The sequence below is a fragment of the Ursus americanus genome, chromosome X (assembly GCF_024610735.1).
Source record: "Ursus americanus isolate L20-20 chromosome X, mUrsAme1.1.p, whole genome shotgun sequence".
Lineage (NCBI taxonomy): Eukaryota > Metazoa > Chordata > Mammalia > Carnivora > Ursidae > Ursus > Ursus americanus.
The window spans coordinates 19,818,425-19,845,443 of record NC_142164.1 but is presented as its reverse complement, the minus strand read 5'-3'; the positions used below and the strand labels follow the sequence as shown (position 1 = coordinate 19,845,443).

Here is a 27,019-nt window from a genome sequence, read left to right as displayed (position 1 = left end):
AGCATTGAGGCTTGGGAAGCAAGGAGCTACATCAGAGAAAGAGGACTAAGTCCAAGCTCCTGAACCTGTGTTCCTCTCAGTAAGGTAAGGGGATGTGACATGGGTGCAATGGGCAGAGCCAGACCAGATGGTCTTGTTAGCCATGTTTTGTTGTGCTCTGGCCTGGAATTGTCCTAGATATAGCTAGAAGTACTTTAATCCTGTGTATTTGAGAGGAATGGGGAAGAAACTCCAGGTCATGTGCAGATCTCTTCATCTTAGCTAATATTGTTAGCAAAAGGGTATCCAGAGCATTTGCTTTTGAAAAGACTCAAGTGAGTCTGTAGTTCTGTAGTCTATGGTAGTGGGAAGGCAGGAGGAAGAGGCAAGCAGGAATTAACACTTTCTAAAACTACATAATCTTCATTGCTCACCTTTATTTCTTTAAACTGTCCTAATATTGGGCTAGTCAGTTTCCTTCCTTCAGCATCTTTTTATCTCATGAGCACTCAGTAAGTCAAACTGACTTCATCACTCCTAAGCGTAAAATCCTTCTTCTTGGAAGCTCGCTCTGAATGTCAACACCATTTACCACCACATGCTACTTCACCTTACCCAACCATTTTCATCAGAATTTGGAATTTATAAAACCTATCCTGGACCTCATTTGGTTTGAGGGTTTAAAAGATGATGGTGTTGGATATGTGTATTCCATCAGGAGTTACTTGATGTGTATGAAATATTCAAGTTTGGGGAGAAACTGCACTTTAGCAAAATAAGTGCCCACTAAGGTTTGAGGGATGAAAGGCACCTAGGCCAAAAAAAAAAAAAAATCTTCTCCATCCTTGATTTTGGTATCATTAGAGATTCATCACTTTCGATTACAGTACAAATATCCTCAGGATGTAGTAATAGATTAAGTCATTAATACTATATGGTAAACTAATTCATCATCATTAGAGAACCAAGAACCTCAAAAGGCACAACTAATGTATGTTTGAATGTGGAGAAGGGAAAAGAATAGATCTAGATCCCAGAAAGTTACCTGGAAAGAAGAGGTAGTGCTACCTGAAAGGGGAGCGAAGGCCCTGGGAATTAGGGGAGTACAGAACAAAAGTGAGACTAGAGGGAAGGTGAAAGAGCACAAATAACTTTGCCTCCTTTATAATTTTAGCTTAGTCCTGAGAGGTTGCAAAAAAATGCAAGTAGAACTACAAGAACTGAGATCTGTGGGAGCATCTGCCCTTAAGTAGCACTCCTGTGTAATTATTAAAAGGTTAATTTAAAATAACACATTAATTTATTAAGCTTTCTTAGATACTTACTTAATTGGCGAATCATGAGAATGGAAGATTCCTTGAGCTATAGGTGAATTTTCAGAGAGAAAAAGAAAATTACTACTTGTTGGTAGCCTTCCCAAGCTACTTGTAAAACGGTAATTAACATCCATTAATAGGTCTTTATTCCCTGTTGTCATTGCTGTGTTTAAACCCTCCAGGGACTCCCAGGGAGGCATAAAATAATACTTTACGATCTGGGGCCACTGCCTACCTCACCAGCCTCATATGTGGTCACCATTCTACATATATTCTGTGCTCCAGAGAGCATGAACAACCATGCAATTCCCTTTGCCTGTGCCCTTATTATTTAGTTTATAACTCTAATATCACTCTTTTAAATTCCTCATCTTTTAGGATTCACTCAGCTTGTGTCACCTCTTTCAGAAAGCCTTCCTTGAAATCACCTACACAGACAGGCATCCTGTCAATGCTCCTGAAGCACCCTATACTTCCTTCTATTACAGGACTTACTATGCTATAGTTTACAGTGTCTGGCATATAATCAGCGCTCAGTAACACTTATTTATTGAATCAATTCTTTAACACCGGTGTTGGATCAATGTTTGTTTATTAGTCTAACAGTCATTAATCTCTTCCCATTCAAATACTGTCTACTATGCTTTGCATGCCATTTAGCAAAATTCCATAAGCAGATCTTAGAAAATATTTCTAGATAATTATAGTAAAGCAAGTCTTCATGTAGAATATCTCCATAGGAATACTGGAATGGTGTATATCAATTATACACATACATCACCAAACAGTCTTAGACAAACAGAATGCTCTGAATAATAGAAAGTAGTATTACCAATTAGAGCCAGTTCAAAGTCAAGGCAAATTGCTATTTATCTTTCTGCTAATAAATGTGAAGTGTATTGGGAGTAACCGGTAAATTGCAATGATCTGTTTCTTTGTGTATGAGTATATTTTTGCATGTGTACAGTTTTGGAAAGGAAGGAGCTGGAATTAATAGTCTATAAACTTGAAAAATTAAGTGTGAAGATAATACTGTTGTGGTGGTTTCAAAGTATCTCTACAAATTCTTTGATAATACTCCATTCAAGAAGTGGAGGTTAACTCTCTTCCCCTTGAGTGTGGGTTGGACTCAGTGACTTGCTTCTAATGAACAGTCCAGGGTAGAAGTGATGGTATATAACTTCTGAAGCTAGGTTATAAAATATATTGTGGTTTCAGCCCCTCTACCTTGGATCACTCACTCTGGGGGAAGCCAGATGCCATATCATGAAGACACTCAAGAAGCCCTACAGAGAGGTCCACAAGGTGAGGCACTGAGGCCTCTTGCTGACAGCCATGCAAGTGAGCCATCTTGGAAGTGAACCTTTCAGTCCCAGTTAAGCCTTTTTTTTTAATGTTCAGTTAGTCACTGTATAGTACACAATTAGTTTTTGATGTAGTGTTCAATGATTCATTAGTTAAGTATAACACCCAGTGCTCATCACAACACGTGCCCTCCTCAATACCCATCACCCTGTTATCCCCTTCCCCCACCCTCCTCCCCTCTGAAACTCCGAGATTGTTTCCTGGGGTCCATAGTCTCTCATGGTTCATCTCCCTCTCTGATTTCTCCCCCTTTGGATTTCCCTCCCTTCCCTGTGGTCCTCCATGCTATTGCTTATGTTCCACATATGAGTGAAACCATATGATAATTGTCTTTCTCTGCTTGACATACTTCACTTAACATAATCCCCTCCAGTTCCATCCATGTTGATGCAAATGGCGGATATTTGTCAGTTAAGCCTTTAAATGACTGCAACAGCCCTGGATGACAACTTGACCATAACCTCATGAGAGACCCTGAGTCAGAACCACCCAGGTAAATTATTCCTGGACTCCTAACCACAGAAACTATAAGATAATTTTTTTTAAGCTGCCAAGCTTTGGGGTGATTTGTTACTTAGCAATAGATAACTAATGTGACTGTTAGAAAAAAATAAATAACTCTTATATTGTTTCTAGGAATATGGTGGATTAAATATCCTGAAGAGCCTGTGTGAAACCTATTACAAATGCAATGGTAATTTGACAAATATACAATTAGAGTGTAGAACTTCAATGCACCTCTTTAATAGCTGGACACATCTAGTAGACAATAAAAAAGCCTAGTAGACAAAAAAAATCAGTAAAGATATAAAATAAAACCAATAAATGTAATTTAATATCCATTTAGAGCCTTCCATCCTTCAAATAAAGAATACACATTTTTTGGTATGTCCATGGAGCACTTTCAAATAGCAATCACATATTTGGCCACAAAGAAAACCTTAACAACTTCAATGTGTAAAAGATTTACAGGCTATATTCTCCGAATTTAATTAAAAAACTGTGACCCAAAGTATTAATTTCTTGATAATTAAGAAACATACTTATGGATAACTCCCAGATCCAAGAGGGTATTAGGAGGACAAAGCTGAACTACTTTTTTTCTCCTCCAAACATGTTCATCTTTCTGTACAGCCTGTCTACTGAATGGCACCATTATTCACTACTCATTTAGTTGCCCAGTCTAGACATCTGGGAGTTGTCTTCAATGCCTTCATTTCCCATATTCAATCAGTAACCAAATCTCATCCATTCGACCTCCTTAGTTTGACTCAAATCTGTACCCTCACTGCCACGGAGTTTGTTCAAGACTCATTTCTAGCCTTGAGTATTGTAATACTCTATTTAATTGTAGTAAGTGGTAGCATGGCATTGTGGCTAGAATTGGTTGAGTAAGACAGACCTGGTTTAAAATCTTGGTTTTGTCACGTACACTGTGAGACCTTGGGAAGGATCATTCACCACTCTGAGACAGTTTACTTATATGTAAAATGGTAGATAAAAATACTTCTGTCCTCATTAAATTGTTGGAGGAGGTTATATGAGAGGATATAAAAAGTTTAGTGTAGTAACTGGCATATATAAGTGTTCAATAAATGCTATTATTTTTATTATCTCATTGCCTCTAGTCTCCTCACCTCTAATTCTTTTTTCCCTTTTTAGAAAAGACAAATTCTGATTATATTACACCCTTGCCAATATTCTTCAATAGTTTCCCTTCAATAACAGGATAGAAGGTAGATTTCTTGCCTTCTGGCCTACCAGAAACTTAATGATCTAATCCTTCTCTAGCAGTCTAGCTTCATTTCCTACAATTCTCTAGCTTAAATTTTTAGATAAAGCAATTCTGAGAAAAGGTTCTCCTTCCATTTGTCTGCTTAGAAAATTCTTTCTTATCCTTCATGTCTCAGCCCAGTTGTGGGTTCTTCTGGACAAATTTCCCTGGCTTCCCTATGCTTACCCTGAACTATGTACATACCTCCATTATTACACTTATCGTAAGGGGTTGTGATTATTGGCATGAGTGTTCCCCACTAAACTGTAAAATCCAGGATAGGAGGCATGGCTTTCTACTCTGCATGGTTTCTACCTTGTATGTACACAGTAATTAGCACAATGACTGTCATGCAGTAGAAGCTCAAAAGTGTTCGTGGAATGAATGGATGAGTAGATTGCAGGATTTATTTAATAACTGTTGCTAATGTTTACCTGTCTCATAGTTAAAGCTTGGTTTCTTGGTCTTTTTTTCATTAACATCAGCATATGTTACCTATATATGCCACACACAAAAAAACACAACAACAATGAAAATCCTCAAAGGAGTTTTAAAAGAATTTGAACATCGGTTATTTCTCACATTTAAAATATAGAAATTTAAGAAAATGATTTTTAAAGTCCATTTGTGATTAAAGTACATGTTTTACTTGGTTTATATTACATGTATCACTTACAGAATTCACAGGTTCATAGAATTCATTGGTATTCTAAAATTAACTGAGGAATTCACTGAGCAGCATGGAAGGTAATTAATTGAACAGTTAAAAAGATAGTATGTGGTTTTTAAACAAAGTTAACTATAGGGGGACATGATTTTAGGAAGCTGGAAGGCTGAGAGCAGGTTTTCTGCCTACATTGTGACTCTCTGATTTGGCCAAGAGCTCTACCTGCTGAGATAATTGTGCAGAAAGATAAATCCAACAGAGTAGACTTTAATTTTTTCCCAGGTCTGAGAGCTAAACACAAGGCACCAGAAGTACATTTCCTGGCACTGATGAAATGGGTGAAATAAGTTGGGAATAGTAGCCTATTCTATCATAATAAAAGTGGTCATGCTATTTCTCAAAATAAATTAGGTTTCTGTGACCATTTGACATACTCACATTGTATTTTATGTATTTTAAAGCCTCCTTTAAAAACAGATAGTCTAAATTTGTTTACTGAATTTTTGGGGGCAAAGTATGCAGGATAAGGTTTGTCATCCATGTGACACTCAGGGCACACTTTTTTCCTGGCTCTATAGTGAGGCTAATAGAAAAGTAATTCCTAATGTACAACTGCTACTCAAAGTAGTGAAGTTTCTTTTCTTTGGAAACTAAGCATAATGATTATGGATGTGGACATGGTGATACACTGCCCTGTACACGGTAGGTGTTTGACAAATATTTGTTTATACAGAGAAGTATATTGTGGCTAACATGCTACATTTGATCAGCTATATATAATTGAGTCTGTTGCTTCCTATGCATTTCATGCAGGACACTGCAAATGATGCCATTTTCTACCTTAGTTATGAAGGTAGACTTTTGGGAAGACTTCAGTGAATTTCCTGCTTGATGACATCTCTTTCAAACCATGTTAACTTTTTAGAACAGCTGAGCCAGTTAATACAGTGCTAACAGAGCCAAGGATGCGGATTTGTTTCTTAAAAGGACAATTTGGCAGTCCACAAATGCAATCCATGTTGTGACCAGAGGCTGTACCCTGAATGCTGCCAACTTTCCACCATCAGATGAGGGATCACTGGTCACATAGGGGACAGGGTGAGGCAGCATGGCTGCCTCTGTACAACCAACCCATCAGCACTAGAAGAAAATGATTTTCAAAGCCCGATTGTTGCTTTCTCTGCAGGGCACAGGTCTGTACTTTGAATCTTTTGAAGCTCATCATTTAGGAAGCCTCTAACCTAAGGGCTAAGTAGGAGCATTCAAGTTGTTTCTGGTAAATCTCTATTAAAATTGAGGCAAATGTAACATTCAAATTTTGGATCTGTTTAACATATTTAAAGTCCCAGTCTTACTACTTTTGCTGGCTTACAACTTGTTACTGACATTCCCTGTACTTACAGTATGACAACACTAACATAACTGATAGCTATGAGCTTTGGAAGTCTGAAGTAGTACAGCATTATTACCGTGGGTTTGCATTTCAATTTTTATAAAATCTTACTATAGGGTGGTTAATTTCAGGGAATAAAGCTGTTCTGAATTGTCTTTTAATGAATGAAGCTGTGTTATACCAATCTTGATCATAACTTTCATACTTTATTTTTTCTGTATCTGTGACAAAAGAAATGTTACTTGCCTCTTGTTTCAAAATAGCCTGTATAGAATGTCTGGGGACATTTTCAGTTTTAGCAGAAATACCTGGAGCTTGAAGTGAGCTATTTTTAATTCCTGGGGGGGGGAAAGAAAAGGTACCTTTAAGTATAAAAAAAAATGATATAGTTCTTGCTGTCATAATGTCTGGAATTACTGCAGTCAGGAATATATTTATGCAAGTAAAAGCAGTATCTCCAAATATAAGATGCCTTCCAGTGTCTTATCACCACCTTGAGGGACAAACCTGAATTCCCTAACTTCTGGCCCTAAATTACTCTGCCAGCTTAATCTCCCATCACTCCCCCTGCCCCAGAATGAACTGCTTTGCACTTTATTCAGTAGGGTAAGGGGGAACCACCAAGGACTTTTGAATAGAGGAATTATATGTTCAAAGCTATATTTCGAGAAGATTACATTCACAACAAACTGTAGGACAGACTGACAGGAGGAAAAAGAGACTGGAGACAAATTTTTGCAGTAGTTAAGAGCATGGGTGGTGTGAATGGAAAGGAGGGGAAGATGATGAGATAGTTAAAGGAGGCAGATTGGACAAAATGTGATAACTTTTGGGTGTAGAATATGGGCAACAGGAAAGAGTCAAAGATGACTCTGGCTTCGTGCCTGAATAAAAGGAGGTACAGAGAATAGGTTTCAAGGTGACTGGAAGATGAATTTGGTTTTGTGCCTAATTGGATTTGAGGTGCTAATTGGCCACCCAGGCAGAGATGTCCTAGTGCTCTTGGTGTGTGTATAGAATATGCATGGGAATCTTTTGCTGAGACCAATAGAGACTTAGGTAACCTCTAGTCTAGCTAGGGACATGGGAAACTGGATGTATTTTTACATCTGGGGAGAAAGGGTGGCATTAGAGGATGAAGACTTTCCTGGGGAGAATTCTCTGCACAAATCATAGTACTTCAGAAACTTACTCTGCCTATCAGTATAGGCAGCCACAGCAGAGATGCTGACTTTGCCCTGGTTTGCAGATTCCAAAGGGCCTATTCACCCGGCAACCACTCAGAAATGTGGGATACTAACATTTACAACCATGAATAATTTTTATATCTTCCTTAATCAAAATAATCACAAATTTTATGATCAGGGGGAAAAAGCATAACTTGGAAAACTATATGACAAAACTATAATTATTTAACTGAAAGATAACAGAGCAATTATATTGTTCATTTCCTTACCTTCATCATTTAAAGTATGTGATGTTTTAGTCATTTCTTTGTCTTTCTGAATGCTCTAACATTCAAGAAAAAAAACATTCATTAGTAATTAAGCTTCTAAAAGAGATTTGCTGGCTCTAGAGCAATCAGATTGATACAGTATCTCCCTTTGTTCCCCATCCCTTACCTCCCTCCTAAGCTCTGGTCTCAATGCTAATACATAGGATCAACCTCTTTGATGAAATATCTCTCACAGGTACCTAAACTAACTAGTTCAAAATGAAGCTTATCATGTGCCATCTTTCCAAACTTGCTCCTCCTCTGTCTTCCATATTTTTGGTTGAAGACATAATAATCCATCCAGTGATCTCTTCTAGAAAGCTTAGAGTTACTCCATTAATTTCAGATAGGGCCAATCCAATCCAATCTAATGCTTACTGAGCACACTGCTTGGAATTAAAATAAGATATAGAATTCCTGACCTCAAGAGGTTTATCATCCAGTAGGACAGACAGGAAAATATGATACAGTATAGTGAGTTCTGACATAGAGGCCAGCCTGAGTACTATGGGAGCACAGAGAAAAGACATCCCACTTCAAGAGAACCTATATACAAAAATTAAATCTTCATCATCATCCTCATCCTCTCCCTCTCTCTCAATCTACACATCTACTGAGTCACCAAATTCTGACACACTCTGACTCTGAAATATCGTAAATCTGTGGCCTCTGGTTCACCCTCATTGCCACTGCCCTATCATTTTTATCTGGACCATCCCAGTAGACTCAAAACTATCTTCCCTCTAATCTCCTCTCTCTCAAATACTGCATCTATGTCACACACTTCAACCAGATTGTCTATTTACTTATTTATTTTTAATTTCTTAAAAAAGGCTTCTGTCTCTTTTTTAAGTGTCTTTATTTGGGGCACCTGGGTGGCTCAGTTGGTTAAGTGTCTGCCTTCGGCTCAGGACATGATCCCAGAGTCCCAGGATCGAGCCCCGCATGGGGCTCCTTGCTCAGCGGGGAGTCTGCTTCTCCCTCTCCCTCTGCTCCTCCCCCCTCTTGTTCTCTCTTGCTTACTCTCTCTCAGATATATAAAATCTTTAAAAAAAATAAAGTGTCTTTAATTTAAGTAATCTCTACACCCAATGTGGGGCTTGAACTCAAAACCCCTGAGATCAAGAGTCATAGGCTCTTCCAACTTAAAACCCATCTCATTCTTATTTCACATCTCTACTCAAAAAGCAGCAATGGCTCTCGACCACAGAGAGGCTAAACCCATTCTCCAGCAAGGTGTACAAAGCCTTGGCTGCAACCTACCTTTTCAGTCTCCTCTCCAGCCCTGCCCTGGCTTCACTGGCTCACCCTGCTGCTCTTGCTTTACACTTTAACACCTGTCTGTAATACCGCCTCACATCTGTTCATCTGGAAACTTCCTACTCACACCTCAAGACCTAATTCAATGAAGCCCTCCTTTAATAAAGCCTTTTTAGACTCCTCTAGGCAGGACTAGTCTCTAAATCCTCTGTGCTCCCCCTGGATTTTGAACAAATCAAAACTCTCCTCTTATTTTATTGTAAGGACTTTTGTTTATATATGTGTCTAAATCTCTGGACAGTGAGTTCTCATGAGTAGTGGTGACGTCTTTTCCATCTCTGTATCCTATGTCAACTGTTTTGCCCCTTTCCCCTCTTTCTAGCTTCACACAGGCCCTGGCCCACAGCAAGTTCTCAGTAAACATTAGCTATCATCAGTATCATCAAATATTTAAGTCAGTTTCTGCTAAACGGCATAGTACATTTAACATGAAGCTGACTCAGAACCTTCCCTGCAAGGGAGAGGATCCAGACATGTGTAGGACCCCATTATTTCTGACCAGTCAGTACCATGCCAGTGAAAAGGATATCTCACAGAAATAACAGTTAACAAGATAAATTAATGATCAATACAAAGCGTTTACCTTTTGTTCTGTTTTGTTTTTCTGCACATCATGCTGAGAAGATACGAAGACTGATGATTTTTTGGCAGGAATCTTTACAGAATTATGAGAATGGCCTGGTTCTAAAAGTAAATGAAAGAGAAGTCATAGAATTTTAAAACAATTTTATCAAAATACAATTGAAGTACAATAAACCACACATATTTTAAACATACCATTTGTTCAGTTTAGACATATGTACAAACCCATGAAACCATCACCACAATTGAAATAAACATTTCTCCATACCCAAAAGTGTCCTTGTTCCCCTTGTACTTCATCCCTCTCTCTCTCTAGTTCTCCGTCTCCCAAGCAACCACCGGTCTGCTGTCACTATAAATTGTTTGCATTTTCTAGAGTTTGCTATAAATGGAGTCAAACAGGATGTTCTCTCTCTCTCTTTTTTTGGTCTGGCTTCCTTCATTTAGTATATTTATTTTGAGATTCATCAATATTGTTGCCTGCAACAATTGTTTATTCCTTTATCTTACTACATAGTATTTCAAAGTATGGGGTGTACTACATTTTATCCATTGGCCCAGTGAAGGGCATTTAGGTTGTTTCCAGTTTTTTGGCTATTATGAATAATGCTGTTATGAGTCTTTACGTGGACATATATTTTCATTTCTTTTGGGCACGAACCTGGGAGAGGGATGGCTGGATCATATGGTAGTTTAACTTAAGTTAGCAAACTGTTTTCCACAGTGGTTCTACCATTTTACACTCCAACCTGCAGTGTCCAAGTTCTAGCTGCTTCGAGTCCTTGCAAATACTTAGTCAAATTCAGTTATTTACATTCTAGCTACTTTACTGCGTGTGTAGTGGTATCTCATTGTGGTTTACTTTGTATTTCCCTAATGACTAATAATATTAAGCAGCATTTTCATGCGCTTATTTGCCATCTGTATGTCTTCAGTAAAATGTTTGTGCCCTTTTCCCCATGTTTATTAATAAGGTTGCAGCTTTCTATATATTACATATTTTTCTATACTCAACATTTTTTTTTACAGTGAGCACACCTTCTAGATGTAGGTCTGGAGACCCATCTTTCATTGTGCTTACTTTTGGGGCTTAACAGATGCAAAACAGCCATTATGCAGCAGGACTGTTGTTTCAAAATTTTATATTACGTTCTCCTTTTTGACTCCCCAAGTACAAGAACTCTGCCCTAGTCTTCCATAGACATCTACCTGCTTGGGGGTGGAACTAGGGGAGAGGAGTTTAGAATTTTTAATAGGAAGAATGCCACAATAAACACCCAAGTACTATTCAGCACCTATTATTCAAAATAGGAATGACATAGCCAAGACAGTACGCTTTGCAAGCGATGCAACTGTCTTGAGAAGTTCCCAAAAGTTAACCTTCCTTTTTGTGTAGCAACAGACTGGAATACTTAGCTCAGAAAACTCTCCCTTAGTGTATTAGAGATACCCTAGCCCACTAAAAAGAGTTATCTGGGCTCAGAAAAAAGGAAGATATGACTTAAGGAAAGTTGGGGGGGAAAGTTCACTCCTTTAATAGCTCAGAGATGGTGGGAAAGTGGAAGGGTGGTGGGAGAGGCTGGAGAGCAAAGAAATCAGATGAGGCTTCACATTTTTCTTACTTTGGGCCTTGGTTGCTTCAGACAAGTGAAGTTAGCACAGACAGAAAAGAACTATTGCTCTGCTCCCCATTTAGGACTCTAGAAAGAAATCTCTTAGGCTACCTCCCACTTGTTGCCTCCTCCTCCTCACCTGGGACATGGCCCAGAAACTCTGCAATATAGTATGGTCAAGCAGAGCAAGGCTTTCTCTGAGGTTGGCCCTTCCTTCCTTCCTTCCTTCCTCCCTCCCCTCCCCTCCCTCCCTCCCTTCTTTCCTTCTCTTCCTTTCTTTTTAATTTTACTGTTAGTGACGTATCTAATTGATATATAAAATTGTAAGACAATTGTAAAGTGTACATCATGTTGATTTGATGTATGTATATATTGTGAAAGGACCCCCCATTTAGTTCATACCTCACATGTTTATATTTTGTTGTTGAAAACATTTTAAGTTCTGCTCTCTCAGCAAATTTCAGTTTTATACAGTGCTGTCAACTATAGTCGCGTTTTTCATTAGCTGTTCAGATTTTATTCATCTTATAGCTAAAGTTTGTACCTTTTTACAAACCTCTTCCTATTTCCTCTTGAGGTTTTCCTTTCTTTAGCTACTCTTGGTTCCTATGTGATGAACATGGCCCAGAAAGGGCTGAGAGTCTAGCTGGGGAGCTTGCCAAGGGGAGTCACTGGGGTGAAGGTGAGAGGGCTCCACCCCAAGCGTTATGGAGCAGCCAGCCAGAATGGGAGGTGGGATGGGAAAGCCAGAGGGCTCTAAGCTCAGTGAGACTAGACCATGAGTCACTGCACTGATGGCTGAATTCAACTGTGAATGCCAAGAGGCCAAGCACTATTTCAGTGTAGATAAGGACATCTCTCTGGAGACCAGAGGAGGCAGAAGACATTTCATCCAAGTGCCATGGCTTTATTCACCTTCATGAAGAAGCCACTGTTCCCCAAACCTTAATGTGCATATAAAGCCCTGGAGATATTATGAAAATGTAGATTCTGATTCAGTAGGTCTGGGGTGGGGCCTGAGAATCTGCATTTCTAATAAACTCTTTAGGTGATGCCCATACTGCCGACACACAGAGGAGTAAGAACATAAGCCACACCTCTGACCTCAGACATCAGGACATCATCTTTGGGAAAGAAGCAGAAAGATGGGGGAGGCTCCTTGAAAGCCTGGGCCATTATGGGGGCCCCACAAAGGCAGTCTAGAGGAGTATGTTTGAAAAATCGATGACTGAGAGAGAAGGCAAAAGGAAGGGAGAAACTTAGATCCAGCAAACAGCGCTAGCCCCATGTGTACTAAAGAAGCTTACTTAAGAAATAGGCTGAAATTTTGGAATGACAATACCTACTACTCTGTCAGGCTGTTCAAAAAGGAGCAGGGGATCAAGAATGGGCAACACTGAGCAGCAGGCCCCACTGCTGCAGAAAAACATGTGGCAGAATAAAATACTTCTGCTGCCAGCGAAGTGACAGAAGTTACTTCGGGCCTAGAAAGTCCGAAGTCTAAGGAAGGGCAGGGTTTTGGTTGGGGTCTTGGTCCTCACTAGGTCCCTAGGGCCACTGCCTTCAGAAACCTCCATGGCACCTCCAGTCAGCAATCTGCAAGGATGACTCTCAGGGAGCACAAAACGTGAGATGCAGGGAAAAGCTACCCTAGGAGGCAGAGCAGCCCTGCAGAGAGCGGCAGCGGCGGTAGCAGCCGGTGAGGAGCAGGTTCAAAACCACATGCCTCGGAGATCAGGAGCAGGCGCCATGAAGAAGCAGGGCTCTGAACTGGGTTTGTGGACTTGTCAGCTGCAAAATGAGGGCTGCCCTGCTCCTGGGCATTGGAGGCAGGGATATGAACTCAGTGTGTAATTAGGGGGTCTGATCCAGACGGCAAGAGAGGCCCTAGCACTGCTGGCAAACGTTCCTCGAAATCCATCATTCACAACAGAGGACAGAGGGAGGATTTCTCTGCACTGTAAGCAGAGGAGGTCAGTACCAAATCCTGGCTTTCCACAAATTACTATTTTAGCACTTCTAATCGTAATCATTTCAATTACGTTTTTGTTCTTGGTGTGATTGCTGGTCATTGGCAGTATCACTTGTTTTCTTCATCTTTGAAGAAGCTTAAAGAAACACAAGAAAATATTTATATTTAGAATAGTGGAAATGACAAGGTTATCCAAGATAGATTCTATTTATTCTTTCAGGCCCAGTAGGAGGAGAGCCATATGCTAACGTACATATTAGATAGTTGTAGGGAAGAACTGGAGCGGGTAAGTAGTGGGTTCTCAGTGGGAGGCACTTGTGTCCCCTAGGGGATATTTGGAAATGTCTGGAGACAGGCTGGTTGTTACAGATGTGGTGGGGGAGGGTTGCTCCTGGCATCTAGTGGGTAGAGGCCAGGGATGCTGCTAAACATCCCACAAGGCAAAGGATGGCCCCCACCACAAAGCACTGGGGAGCTCAAAATGTCAGTAGCAGCAAGGTAGAGAAACCTGAGGAGAGATGCGATGGGGAGGCAGGCCGATCGCTTTTACAATATTATCTTGTGTAATTAAAGCTATACTCGGGGAAACAGAGTTGTCTTCTGGGAGAAGGGAAAAACTCCCTCCCTCCAGCCTGCCCCAGTGAGAATGTGGGCTTTTCTCTGTGGGGAGGTGCAGCAGTGCAATGACTATGCTAGAGACCCCGTGAGAGTGCTCGTGATCATCCCTGGCTGTGCCCGCTCGACAGAGGCAACAATGCCCAGGGACCTCAGCTGGGAAAGAGGTGACCAAAGTTCCTGTTGCTAATCATTGAGATAGACAAAGAAGATTCCAAACTGTATGTGCTGATTGCATTTTCACTAGAGTTTTAAGATGTGCATCCCTGGGGTGGCTGGGTGGCTCAGTTAGTTAGGGGTCTGCCTTCGGCTCAGGTCGTGATCTCGGGGTGCTGGGATCGAGCCCTTGTGCATGGGGCTCCCTGCTCAGTGGGGAGTCGGCTTCAGTCTCCTTCTGCCCCTCCCCCTGCTCATGTGCTCTCTCATTCAGCTCTCTCTCTCAAATAAATAAAATCTTAAAAAAAAAGACATGCATCCCTTTGGGTCTACGTGGTGGAAGATGACAGCCTTATTATAGTGGTAGAAGTCTATTTCATATGTGAAAGAGAGCTTGTCATTCTCCTGTCACCTATGTGATATTGTGAACATGATTTTTTTAATGTTTTCCTTTTTAAAAACCATTTGAGGTGGCCACTCTTTATGCCTACCTGAAACTTTCTTCCTACCTAAAGTAGGAGTTAACAGTTAAAGACGGAGGAAGCAATATAGCTGCTGAAGTGATTCTTTATCCCAGAGGTAGAGGTTACAGCCTATTGTTCCACTGAACTACATTATGAGTTTTCTTACTGACTCCCCTTTCCTAAACTTTCATTCTTTCCTTCCCTTCGCATTGTCTGTTCTTACTGGCTCGTCCTTTAAAAACTTTCTCTTTTTTTTCCCTCAGCCTTCAAAAAGAACAATTTCACAACATTTGCAGCAACATGGATGGGACTGGAGGAGATAATACTAAGCGAAATAAGTCAAGCAGAGAAAGACAATTATCATACGGTTTCACTCATTTATGGAACATAAGAAGTAGGAAGATTGGTAGGAGAAGAAAGGGAAAAAGGAAGGCGGGGTAAACAGAAGGGGGAATGAACCAGGAGAGACTATGGACTCTGGGAAACAAACTGAGGGCTTTAGGTGGGGGGGGATTGGGCTAAGCCGGTGATGGGTAGTAAGGAGGGCACGTATTGCATGGTGCATTGTGTGTTATACGCAACTAATGAATCATCGAACTTTACATCAGAAACCAGGGATGTACTGTATGGTGACTAACATAATAAAAAAATATTAATATATATATATATTTTTTATTTATTTGATAGAGCGCATAGGCAGGGAGGGTGGCAGGCAGACAGAGAGGGAGAAGCAGGCAGGGGGCCTGATGTGGGGCTTGAGCCCAGGACCCCAGGATCATGACCAGAGTCAAAGGCAGATGCTTAACAACTGAGCCACTCGGATGCCCCTCACCCTTATTTTTTTTTTAGCTGACTTCTCTTTAGATCTCTCTACCCTCTATTCCTCCCTTCTTTCCCCTTCCCTCCTTCCCTTTCTTCCGGATACCCTTTACCTTTTCTCACTCCCTTTCTTTCATTGTCTCTTCTTCTTTCTTTTCTTCCCTGCCTGCATATCTGCCTTCCTTCTTCCTCTTTCCTCCCTTCCCTTCCCCTTCCCTCCTGCTTCCTTCATCCTTCCTTCCCTCTTGCTATTTCCTTCTTTCTTACCTTCACCCAACTGCTCACCGCTCACCCTTTCTCTCCCATCTGTGTTCCTTTCTTTGATTTCCTTCCTCTTTCCTTTCTTCCTGCCATTTTTCTTTTATTCTCTTTTTACTACTCCTCTTTTAAAATTTTTTTCCCCTTTCCCCTCTCTTTCTTTATGCATCTTTGTCCTGTCTTCACTGCTGCTTTCTCCTATTTAAAAATCAGTTTTTTGGGGGGTATCTGGGTGGCTCAGTTGGTTAAGCATCTGCCTTAGGCTCAGAGTTCTGGGATTGAGCCCGGCAGCAGGCTTCCTGCTCAGTGGGGAGTCTGCTTCTCTCTCTCTGCCCCTCCCCCTGCTCATGTGCATGCTCTCTCTCTCAGATAAAATCTTTTAAAAAATCAGTTTTTTCTACCAGCAGACCTGCCTAGCTGACTATCTATACAGCTATCAATCATCTTTCTGTCTTTATTTTACCATCTTTCTTCACTGCCTTCTAGTTTTTAATTCTCTTGCACATCACACAATTGTACTTGATTTTCTTACTGGTCTTCCCTTACACTCTCACATCCCTCCCCTGTAAGTAACATTTCCCTACTGAGTCATCCTGTACAAACTTTTCTTTTCTTCCCTCTGCTTCTTCTTGCTCCCTTCCTTTCTCTTTTTTGTGGCTCATTATAATAACTTCTTTCCTTTTCTCTCTCTCTCATTTGGTATGTTTTTTTCCCGTCTTACTACTAGTTTCTCCTATTTGAAATCCTATCTGTCTGTCTATCTATCTCTCCATCCATCCACCCACTACTGTTGAGCTGTCTCATCAATTTACGTGTCTTTATTTTACTCTGTTTTTAAGTAATTTCTTTTTAGATCTTCCTCTCTCCCTGCCTTTCTCAGTTGTACTTAATTTTCACAGTAACTCCTACTTTTAAACTCCTGTGTCCCTTAATCTCACATCCTGTTATTTTTTATTTTACCAATTTTCCTAGCCTCATCCTTTTCAAAATTCTTTGCTTTCTTTCTCCTTCCCTCCCTCCATTCCATCCTTCCATCTTTTCCTCCCTTCTTCAGCTGTCATACCTGCTTCCTAGAATGTCTTCCTATTTATCTTTTTATGCTCCTTTTCCTTTTTAGTAGACTGTACTTCTAAAGTACAGTCTTTTCTATCTATGTATCTCTGTATCTGTTTTATTTTACTATATTTGTTAACTAATTTCTTCTTTTTAGATCTCAGTCTCCCCACCGTCCTGTCCATGATTATGTAATTTTCTCACTAGCTTCTTCCTTTCAGCATCCTGTCTCTCATGTTCATACTCTTTGTAATTCCTTTTCCCAGACTCATCCCTTTCATAAACTTCTTTACTTCCTGCCCCTTCCTTCCTTTAATACAATCCCCTCCCCACTCCCCCCATTTCTTTTAATCTCATTATATTCACTACTTTAAATTATTTTTCCGTTTCCTCTATTTTTTTGTCCTGTCTTTGCTACTGGCTTCTCTTTTTCCAAATCAGTTCTATCTACATGTCTGTATATGAATGGATGTAAGTATGTATGAATTGATTGATCAATCCATCTAATTTTAATGTATTTTTAAACTGACTTCTTTTTAAACAGCTTTTTAAGTAAGCTCTATGCCTAACATGGGGTTTGAACTCATGACCCTGAGATCAAATCGTGTGCTCTCCTGGCGGAGCCAGCCAGGTGCCCCTAAACTGACTTTTTAGATTGCTCTCACTCTCACAATCTCTCTTTTTATTTGGGTTTGTCCTACTGACTTATCCTTTTTAAATTTCTTTCTTCATCTCCCTCTCTCCCTCTTTGTTCATTTATTTTTTCCCTGTATGTCTTTCGTCTTCCTTTTCTTTCACTCTCTTTTTTCTTTGCCTGTTTGTCTTTCTTTCTCCTTCCTCTAGTCTCTTTGTCTTACCTCTTTGCCTTTGTTTTCCTTCCATCACTGACATCCAGTTTGTATGTGTGTGTATATATGTGTGTGTGAGTGTGTGTGTGTTTTCTTACTGGTTTCTTCTATTCCGTTTTCTTTCTTTTTCTCTCTTATTCATTCTTTCCCTCTTCTCCATTTCATTCTTTGTTTTTGTACAATCTTTTCTTACTGCCTCTTCCTTTTTAACCTTTTGGTCTTATTTTTTATCTATCTCTGTTTCGTGCTTGCTATATTTTAAATGACTCTTGTTTTGTCTCCTTTAAAAAAACCCTTTTTTTCTCTCTTTTTCTTACTAGCTTGTTCTTTTTCTGTTTTGTATAATCTTTTCTTATTAGTCCTCAGTTAAAATTTTTTCTTCTTTTTAAAAATATTTTTCTTTGTCTCCCTCTGTTTCAGTCTACTTTCTTGGAAATGTTTTCTCTTACTGGCTCCTTTTCTCTGTCTTTCCCTTTATATACATCTTTCTCCCTCTTTGTCATATCTTTTTTTTTTTAAAGATTTTATTTATTTAGTCGACAGAGACAGCCAGCGAGAGAGGGAACACAAGTAGGGGGAGTGGGAGAGGAAGAAGCAGGCTCATAGCAGAGGAGCCTGATGTGGGGCTCAATCCCAGAACGCCAGGATCACGCCCTGAGCCGAAGGCAGACGCTTAATGACTGCGCCACCCAGGCGCCCCTGTCATATCTTTTTTTTTAACTGTCCCCTCTTACTGGCTCCTTTTTAATTAATTAATTAATTAATTAATTATTTTAGAGAGAGAGCGCACATGAGCAGGAGTGGGGAGAGGTGCAGAGAGGGAGAGGAAGAGTGAGAATCCCAAGCAGGCTCCATGCCCAGCATGACCCTGCCACAGGGCTCAATCTCATGACCCTGAGATCATGATCTGAGCTGAAACCAAGAGTCAGACGCTTCACCACTTCACCGACTGAGCCACCCAGGTGCCCCTGGCTCCTTTTCAAACCTGTGGTACAGGCAGTATTGTCTACTATGCCACTTTACAGAAGTGCTGAATTTGTTATAATGTATATAATATTGTGTGTGTACATTCTTTACAACTTGAGCTGTAACTGGGAGGTGCCTTGCATAGTGCTTAGCACTGGTAGTGTGAGCTTCTAGGGTTTCCCTTTCCAAGGGTCTTCTGACCTTACCACATAAGCACATAGAGGTTTTTGTTGTTGTTGTTTTTACAAAGCCACCAATATTTAATATATACATATGCATCTTCTACTTAGATACTTTATCATTTATTGTCTCTATTGTCTCTCTCTTACCTTCTTTTTCATCCTGTCCTTTGTTTTCAAATATATTTTCCTCTGGTCTGTCTCTCTTAACATCATCTCTTTGCATTTTTTGTAAATGATAAGCAATTTTTTTCTCTAGAAGTGCTTGTTTCTAAAATATTAAAAACATATTTAAATGTTTAAAAATATAATGGCAGCTTGCTACTGGAAATGCAAAACAGATATTTCAAATATGATGGTCTACTTGAAGGGTGCCCTCATTCCTATTTTGAGATTTCTGAAGTCACAATGAGTATAAAACTAGGAAGGTAGTAAGGGGTAAGTTTCCTTTTGTTGTCCAGCATGAAGAAGAATACATTGTAACAACTAGATCCAATTTAAGTCATTGTGCCCCTTCTGGAGACTGGTCCCATTTCAGAGCAGTCCTTGAAGTCCTGGTTCAGACCAAACCGGGTTTTTCCAATAGCTATCCTCGTGAGTTTAGGCCACTTTTGATAGTATCACACTTTAAAATATCAAAATTGGCAAAAGCTTTTCCTCAAATAGCCCAAGTTATAAGTAAAAGCTCACTCTACCTTCCGGTGAGTTTCCTCCCTGACTTTTTGACGTTGTTCCTCAATTCTTGCTTCTCTTTTAACTTCTTCTCCAATCTTTGTCAGAAGTAACATTTCTTTTGTCTTCCATTCCTAAGGAGCACAATGTTATGGTAGTTAGAAGGGGTTCTCTTTTATGACCTTTTTTTTTTTTATTTTGTCAACAAGCAAATTAGATCAAGTCAAGGACCTTACAAAAATTGGGTAAACCATAATGAAAATCTTATGTTGGCTTTAGAATGGGCTTCTCTCACTGCTTTTTATTGGGAATATGTTGATGCATGCAATGGAATGGCAAAAGGAAGGAAATGATTTTGCTTTTGGAAACTTAATTCAAGTATAAGCCTGGCTTCAAAGATGGATCTAAGAAGATGTTGGCAAGAGGGTTTTCTCTTATTGCCTAAGGGGTGTATCATATGTAATCTGTTGCCCGTAAATGTATTTCGGTAGAGAAGATAAATAAATAGGCTTGTCTGAATTTTGAGAGAATACAGCCATGATTATTTTTCACTAGAGTTAATATCTAAAACTTTAAAAGCAGATGAGGTGTTACTATAAATGCAATATAATTTGTGATATCAAACTCACTATGTTAAGTAAAAGCTTGTCTATTATAACAGTGATAAAATATTAATAGTGGTTTATTATTTAAATTATTATTATTATTAATAGTGGTTTAATTTTTAGACCTGAAATAGCTTCAGGTCATATGGTGGGACTGCTAAAAATGTTTATCGATGCAACAACCATATGCAATTTTCCCTTCAATGTTTAAAATTTGGTTTTCCTTACCTCTTCAATTTGTCTACGGAGACGAAGTTTTCTTTTAATGTGGTCCTGATGTCGTTGCTGTTCTTCCTTCATCCGGCGTATGCTCTGCTTTTCTGCTGTGTGCTCAACCTTGTTTAATTCCCTACTAATCATATCTAAATATCTAGTAAAAGTGCAAATATAAGTGAAGGTAAATTGGGTGTTTCCCTTATGATGGTATTATCAATCTTGATATTCCCAAACCACCTTCTGGGATGCTTTTTATTTCTTGAATACAGAAAATGTAGAGTTTTTCAGGGATCTTTAAGTTAACCTAATCCACCAGCTCACCATACTGTACGAATTTTACCAGACCCTGTTATACAAGTCTGTTATTGTGGTTGGGACAATGGCAAAATTTGGAACAGAGTGATTAAAAGCATTTTACATAGAGATTACATACAGCTCTGCAGTTTGGGGAACATGAATTTCCAAAGACAGCTGAAATCAACTTAAAGACTGACTTCAAAACACAAGTTGATTTGAATTTCCTTTAAAAATAAGTGGGTACTGGCCTCTCTGTAATTCCCAAGTCCTTGAGTGACCTTCCATGTACAGAGAGGTCCACAAACTACCAGACCGGGATCTGGGTGGATCAGCAAGTACTCTGGCATATCATGATATAAACGCATGGACTTTAAGAGGCAGAGTAAGGTGAACTGACCCTTGTCCCCAATAAATCAGAAAGAGAAAGAACTCTAGCTCATCTCTGCCTCCTGGGGCATGAGCTTGGCCTCTGAATAGTAACACTGAATGTGTGTGAGTTGTTGCTGAATGAACATACATGATTGGTTGGGGAACAACACCTGTTTGTATTAGCATCAGATAAAGTTATAGGAACTCTCCTTTTCTGACCCTGCAGTGACTTCCTTCAACTTAATTTTGAAACATGCTTAACACACCTTCTCTCTCTCTGCTACTATGGATGTGGGTTTCCCAAGCTCAGGAATGTGGACTTTGGATTTCTTCAAATTCAGTTTGGCTTACCTCTTGGGCTTCTAGTGAGTCCAGTTTCTCAGGTAGAAACTCCCCCCAAGCCTTGGTATCAGGGGGTTCCCAATCCCATTACCTCTTACTCTCCTTTCCTTTCTCTCCGCATTGAAAACTATAGGGGGTTCAATAGTGTCTAATCCTTTTTTTTTTTTTTTTGGTCCTGCTTTCAATTCTTTCTAGTACTTTTACAACTTTCTGGGGTCTACAATATGTCCATGAAATATGCATTGACCTCAGTCGTACCTGTGCTTTATTACCAGCTGTTGGTCTGGAGTTGCTTGTGTATCTTCCTGTAACAGCCATTCTTGGAACTGTTCATTTTCATAGCTGTCGTAGGGTCTTCTGGTTTCATACAACTTATTTACTTGTTTTTCAATCATTTTCTGAGAGAAAAAAAAAATCAAAGTCTCTATACTGGCTAGAAATAAACCTGTCCTTTGATAGGCCGTCTTAAGTGTAGGGCTTGGTAAACCTCCTGTAGTTTACACATGGTTAATTCTGTTAATCTGCATTTAAGCCTAGTGTGGCTCCATTCCAGATAAGTGAAAATTTCTCTCTGTAAATTAAAGGCAAAGGTCTCATTTTTATCTCTTATAAATCTCTAGGGATCTTATTTGATTTGTTATCTTCATAATTCTAGGTCAGGTAATTATAAGTAAATACTCTGCGGAGGACCAAACCTTTCTTCCAAACCCTACATAAAAACTATCTTACAGACCCCAAATAAAACAAATTTAAGTATTAACTTACTTGTTCTCTTACATAGTTTCTTTCAAAGTCTAATTTTAAAGTGGTCAGATACTGCCTGTACTTATTCAATTCTTTCAAGGTACATATGACCTATAAAAGCAAAACCAAAAACCGAAGATATAAATAGAAAGTTGTAACAATCATAAAGCTTTGCAAAGAAGAGTGTCATAAGAATATTCATTTTAGTAACAATTTTAGGATCAAGGGTAATAATAGCACATTGTGGTAGCAATTTGGAAAGCAGTATCTAAAACTGCTGTATCATCACGAAATTTCTATCTAAATAGTATTATTTCAAGAATATGGTTCACATCATAATCAGAAATTTACAATTCTCAGTGAATTTATTAAAACACCAGTATAATAATGACATTCAACACCCCCACCCCCCAATTTATTTCATCATGCTGTTTTCTGCTAGGTTTCCATTTTGTCTCTAGTCTTCTCAAAAAGTGTAGGAAATATTCCTTGAAAGGTATACTGTGCCTTTACTACTTTTAAAGCCAGAGGAAAGGCACTATAGTATAGCAGGGAGAAAATACATAAATAAAAATATTTATATGTATGTCTTTACATATTTGAGTCATTTGGTGCTTATCTTTTGCTGTTATCAAAGAAAAAAGATCAAGAAGGAACAAGTAGTCTTATTTAGAAATCCAAATACTGAGTAATTAATTGAGTTTTCTAATAAATATTTCTTACTGTTTAACCAAAGTTGAAACAGGCTCCTAGTGAAGTACATAACCAAGTGTCTATCAAGTCCCTAGGTTTCTACTGGTTAATGGGAAGGAGGCTTCAACCTACTTTATTGTTGCTGGTGATGTAACCGCCCTTCTTTAATCTCCTTAGGATATCCTTTCGCTTATGGTATGCTTTTAAATGGGGATCATGAAGGCTTTTATAGCTGGTTTCCAAAAGTCGGCAATAAGGATCAGTCAGGTTAAAGTCATAAGAAGGCTGATAAAGCTGCAAACACACAGATTCAAAAGTATTACGTGTGTAAAATGAATGAAATTGCACTTTTAAACCTCAAGTTGTTGAAATGACTAGGTTGGTCAGTGAAAAAAAAAAAAAAAACACGCAAGCTGAACCTGAAGTGAGGGAATCCGGAAAATGGATTGATTTAGGTGAATCTCACTGCCTTTCTCTTCCCCTCTGCTCTATTAGAGTTGTCTTCAGGCTGGGGGTGGTAGCCTCAACCTCAGCCCAATTCATGAACACTGAGGTGTGGCCCTAAGAGTCCTTCAAGGCAGGTAGGATGCCTCATTTGTGGGCAAGGGGAAAAGACAAGAGAGGCAGGATAGGGTTCTAGCTTTCTTTTTCCATTTAGAAGCTTCCTTTGTAAATTTCTGACTGCTTGATTGATGCCAGGCTTTTGTCTTTCCTAATGAACGTATATCGGGAAACTGGATTCCCTGACTACCAATGTTTCCTTAAAAAGGCAAAGAAACTTAGGGCTTCAGAGGGGAGGGGGTTGGGGGAATGGGATAGGCTGGTGATGGGTAGTAAGGAGGGCACGTATTGCATGGTGCAGTGGGTGTTATACGCAACTAATGAATCATCGAACTTTACATAAAAAACCAGGGATGTACTGTATGGTGACTAACATAATTAAAAAAAAAGGCAAAGAAAGACATCCTTCTGGGCAATGATTTAATTTACAGTGAGACTATATAGGAAGCCCATATCTTTCCTAGAAGAGAAGTGATCAACAGTGATGGCAGTTGAAACACTGCTGCAATTAGCAGATTGATTATTGCTTCTTCTTTTAGATGTTGACTTTTGTTGGTAACAGACATGGGTTGACCAACCCTGGGCTACTGACCTATCAAGAAAAAGACAAATCCATTTGTTGAGGCCAGGGTAAGTGTTCTATTGTCAATTACAATAATTGGCTTCCCCGAAATGAAGAGTCTATTGTATCATTACTACGTGCCAGTGGGAGGTCACAGGGGAGACTTCTAAAAGTATGCAAATTGTTCTTTTCACTTAACATGTTATCTGTTCTTGAAAGCCAAATGTCTAAGTTAATTGGCAAAGTATTTACTGTTAACTTTCAATAAAAGCAATTTAAGGAGTTTGTGAACAGTTGCTAAGTATAGTATACTAATATGCAAATTAATTTATAAATAAATTACCTGAAAATAAGTTTGTTATCAAAATGTTGTATAGGATCAGTTGTCAGGTGTGGATTAATGCATAGCTAAAGACAGGTAGGTTACATTGTTACATTTTAATCTGACTGGAAAAAAGTCAAATACCATAATTTTGCTTCTATCTGGATTCAAAACAGCATGAAAGACCTTTAAATTCTCTGTTTCTGTAGTGATCTGCTAAAGTGGCATGCAGTTGAGGAAGCAGCAAGGTGAGGTAATGGAGTGTGGCCTAAGAGTCAGGAGACAATGGTTCTGGTCTGAACTCTGCTACTATCTACCTGTGACCTTAGATAAATCATAGCTTCACTTTACAAGGTGGTCATGAGGGTAAAATGAGTTTAAAAAAAACACAATACCTAAAGGTGTAAATATAAAGTCTTACTTCCTTGAGGAAATCCTGCTAAAAGACAAAGGTCCTACAAAGTTAGTCTTCAGGGTAGCTGAATGTAGTGCCCGATCATGATCAAATGCATATATTTTGGGGTAATCAATATAATAGATATCAGTATAATTTAGTATAAAAAAATCTGGAAATAAGAAGTAGTTAACAAGTGAACAACAGGAACAGAATAGAAATATAGCAAATAGATGTACTGTATGGTAACTAACATAATATAATAAAAAAATCAACTAAAAAAAGAAATATAGCAAATAGAAGATATTTGAGGGAAAAAAACCAACAGACAGGGCTACAATTATAAACTAGGAAGCAGTGTTATTACTAGTAGTGAAATAGTTTTGAGTATGTTTCAGGAAAGCTAATTTGTGGGAGTGTGACTCAGTAAATTTCTGTGAGGTTGGCATATATTTAGTAGAACATTATGCGTTTTCAAAAGAGAAACTCTATTGTTTTCCAGCAATAAAACCTAAAAAACATATATATTAGACAGTTATCAGAAATACCAAGAAGCCCCTATTCATCCTTAATGACGTGCTAGACAGTGCAAGAGTAAGGAAGTCAGAATTATTTCCGTAGAATCTTTTGCTATTGTGATCAAAGCACATTCTCACCAGAAAGTTCTGAACCTCCTTTAGTCTTGGCCTAAATTATGGACAAAGCACAGGGTGTTAGGCAGAGGGCTTAAAATGTGTAATAATGTGAGTGCAGCACACCGTATCACTAATCTTGCTGACTCATTCCTGAGTAAGGCACACCAAGGGCATGTAAATTCTAAGGAAAGATGAGATAGTTGGGTGTTGTGACACTTGGGAAAGGGTTTGTGTAGTAGCTCTTAAAGGATGGCTCAAATTGAAGGTCAGGAAGAAGAGTGCGTGCCAGGTTGTGGGAGCCAGATGGACACAGGCACTGAAGTAAGAATTAGCAAGAAAAGTGTAGGTAGGCAGAAAAGACCCCACCCAACCTTTGGGAACTGAGGCTCTGGGTTGGAGATAAGGCTGAACTGGATGGCTGAGGCATATCCTGGGGCCTTCCATCATTAAATAAGCGAAGTTCAGACACTAATCACTTCAATTCATTTAACTCAACTTGGTGTGTTAAGTTGAAGTTGACTCAAAGCAAAATCATAGCAGTGTTTCAAGTTTAATAGCGAGCTATTAAAAAGGATAACGAAAATCACTTAAGCACTATTAAAACTCAGTTTACCTTTTCACTTATATTTGTAGTATAGAATATATTGTTGCTTCCTGGGATAATAGGCAGCTTGACCCCAAGAGGAAGATCCAATAGATTAGCTGCACCGATCTCTGGAATGTTTTTTTTGTGTGAGCCCTGTCAGATACAATGAAATACTCTGTCTATTTTTAAGAACTGTTATTTTCGTTTAGACCAATGTACTCACGTTAAAATGGGCCAATACCTCCCAATAAACCAAAGAATTCTACACTCAGGGTTGAAAGAGCCCGCCCTGCTGACAACCCGGAAGGCCTCCCAGCTTCCCGGGTTACCAGCCCTATCTCTGGGCCCCACCCAAGGCTGGTCCTGGCCACAAGCCGCTCTCGCTACTGGCTGCCGGGCCTGGGAGCCTGAAGCTGAGTCGTCAAGCACCGGCCCCTTTCCCCACCTCGCTCTAGTGAGGTCTCCGCCCCTTCCGCCCGCCCGCCTTCCCGAGACCCCGCCTAGGAGTAAGGAGCGGGGTGACTACAGACTAGCCGCCACTCACGGTGTCGCAGTGCTTTCTGTCGGCAGTTAGGCTGCTGGCGGTCGCCTTAGCGGCGGCGGCTTCAGCAGCCTTATAGCAGTTGCTGAGGTACAGATCCATGGCCGCCCGTCAGCCCCCAGGGTGCCGCGGGGCTGGGGCTGCAAGCCGTCTTCGTTTCACCTCTTCACGCACACCTTTCCCGCTCTACGCTCTGATCAAGTCTGGGCCGCTGAGACGGTGGTCGCCAGGGTAACGCGTCCTATAGGCCACGCCTCTCATTGTGCTGCGTTCAGCGCTGGAGTACTGACGTCCTCAACCCGCAGAGCCCTCCGGGAGGGGAAAGGGAGCGGTGACCACTCGCCACTCACGCGCCGCCCCGAACCTTCCGCGCATGCGCAGGTTTAAGAGCCTCAGAGTTAGGGGAAGTGGTCCAAAGGTGTGGTGTGAGAGCGCGTGGTGGAGGTGACACTTCTCTCTGAAAGCAACACCTCTCATTTAAACTAAACCGGAATGTACCAACTGTCAGTGGGTAGCTGGCTGTAATTCTTACAATTCTTCCTGGCCCCCCAACAAGCTATGATTCTGTTCAACACATGTCCATGAGTAATTGTGTGGTTTGTCCTAAGGCCAGAGCCTTGGCTTTTCACATCAGCCGACTTTATAG

The 27,019-nt window shown here is 39.9% G+C and overlaps 1 protein-coding gene across 4 annotated transcripts in view; it reads right to left on the bottom strand.

Moving 5' to 3' along the window:
• The window catches only part of LOC123789865 (fibrous sheath-interacting protein 2-like), a 76,463-nt gene extending 49,732 nt beyond the window's left edge, over nucleotides 1–26,731 (bottom strand). For 2 of the 4 annotated variants that reach the window (XM_087859909.1, XM_087859906.1), the window contains exons 1-14: nucleotides 26,377–26,731; nucleotides 25,860–25,985; nucleotides 22,905–23,066; nucleotides 22,101–22,190; nucleotides 21,594–21,733; nucleotides 20,340–20,481; nucleotides 19,530–19,640; nucleotides 18,985–19,105; nucleotides 13,547–13,612; nucleotides 9,893–9,993; nucleotides 7,951–8,005; nucleotides 6,741–6,832; nucleotides 4,869–4,929; nucleotides 1,305–1,341 (exon numbers count right to left, since the gene is read on the bottom strand). In XM_087859909.1, coding sequence (XP_087716035.1) covers nucleotides 1,305–1,341; nucleotides 4,869–4,929; nucleotides 6,741–6,832; nucleotides 7,951–8,005; nucleotides 9,893–9,993; nucleotides 13,547–13,612; nucleotides 18,985–19,105; nucleotides 19,530–19,640; nucleotides 20,340–20,481; nucleotides 21,594–21,733; nucleotides 22,101–22,190; nucleotides 22,905–23,066; nucleotides 25,860–25,985; nucleotides 26,377–26,475 — 1,403 coding nt within the window. In that variant the 5' untranslated portion in view covers nucleotides 26,476–26,731. The remainder of the gene's footprint in view (nucleotides 1–1,304; nucleotides 1,342–4,868; nucleotides 4,930–6,740; nucleotides 6,833–7,950; nucleotides 8,006–9,892; nucleotides 9,994–13,546; nucleotides 13,613–18,984; nucleotides 19,106–19,529; nucleotides 19,641–20,339; nucleotides 20,482–21,593; nucleotides 21,734–22,100; nucleotides 22,191–22,904; nucleotides 23,067–25,859; nucleotides 25,986–26,376) is intronic. The other 2 variants (XM_087859907.1, XM_087859908.1) reach the window with 2 other exon arrangements.
• Nucleotides 26,732–27,019: the final 288 nt, after the last annotated feature.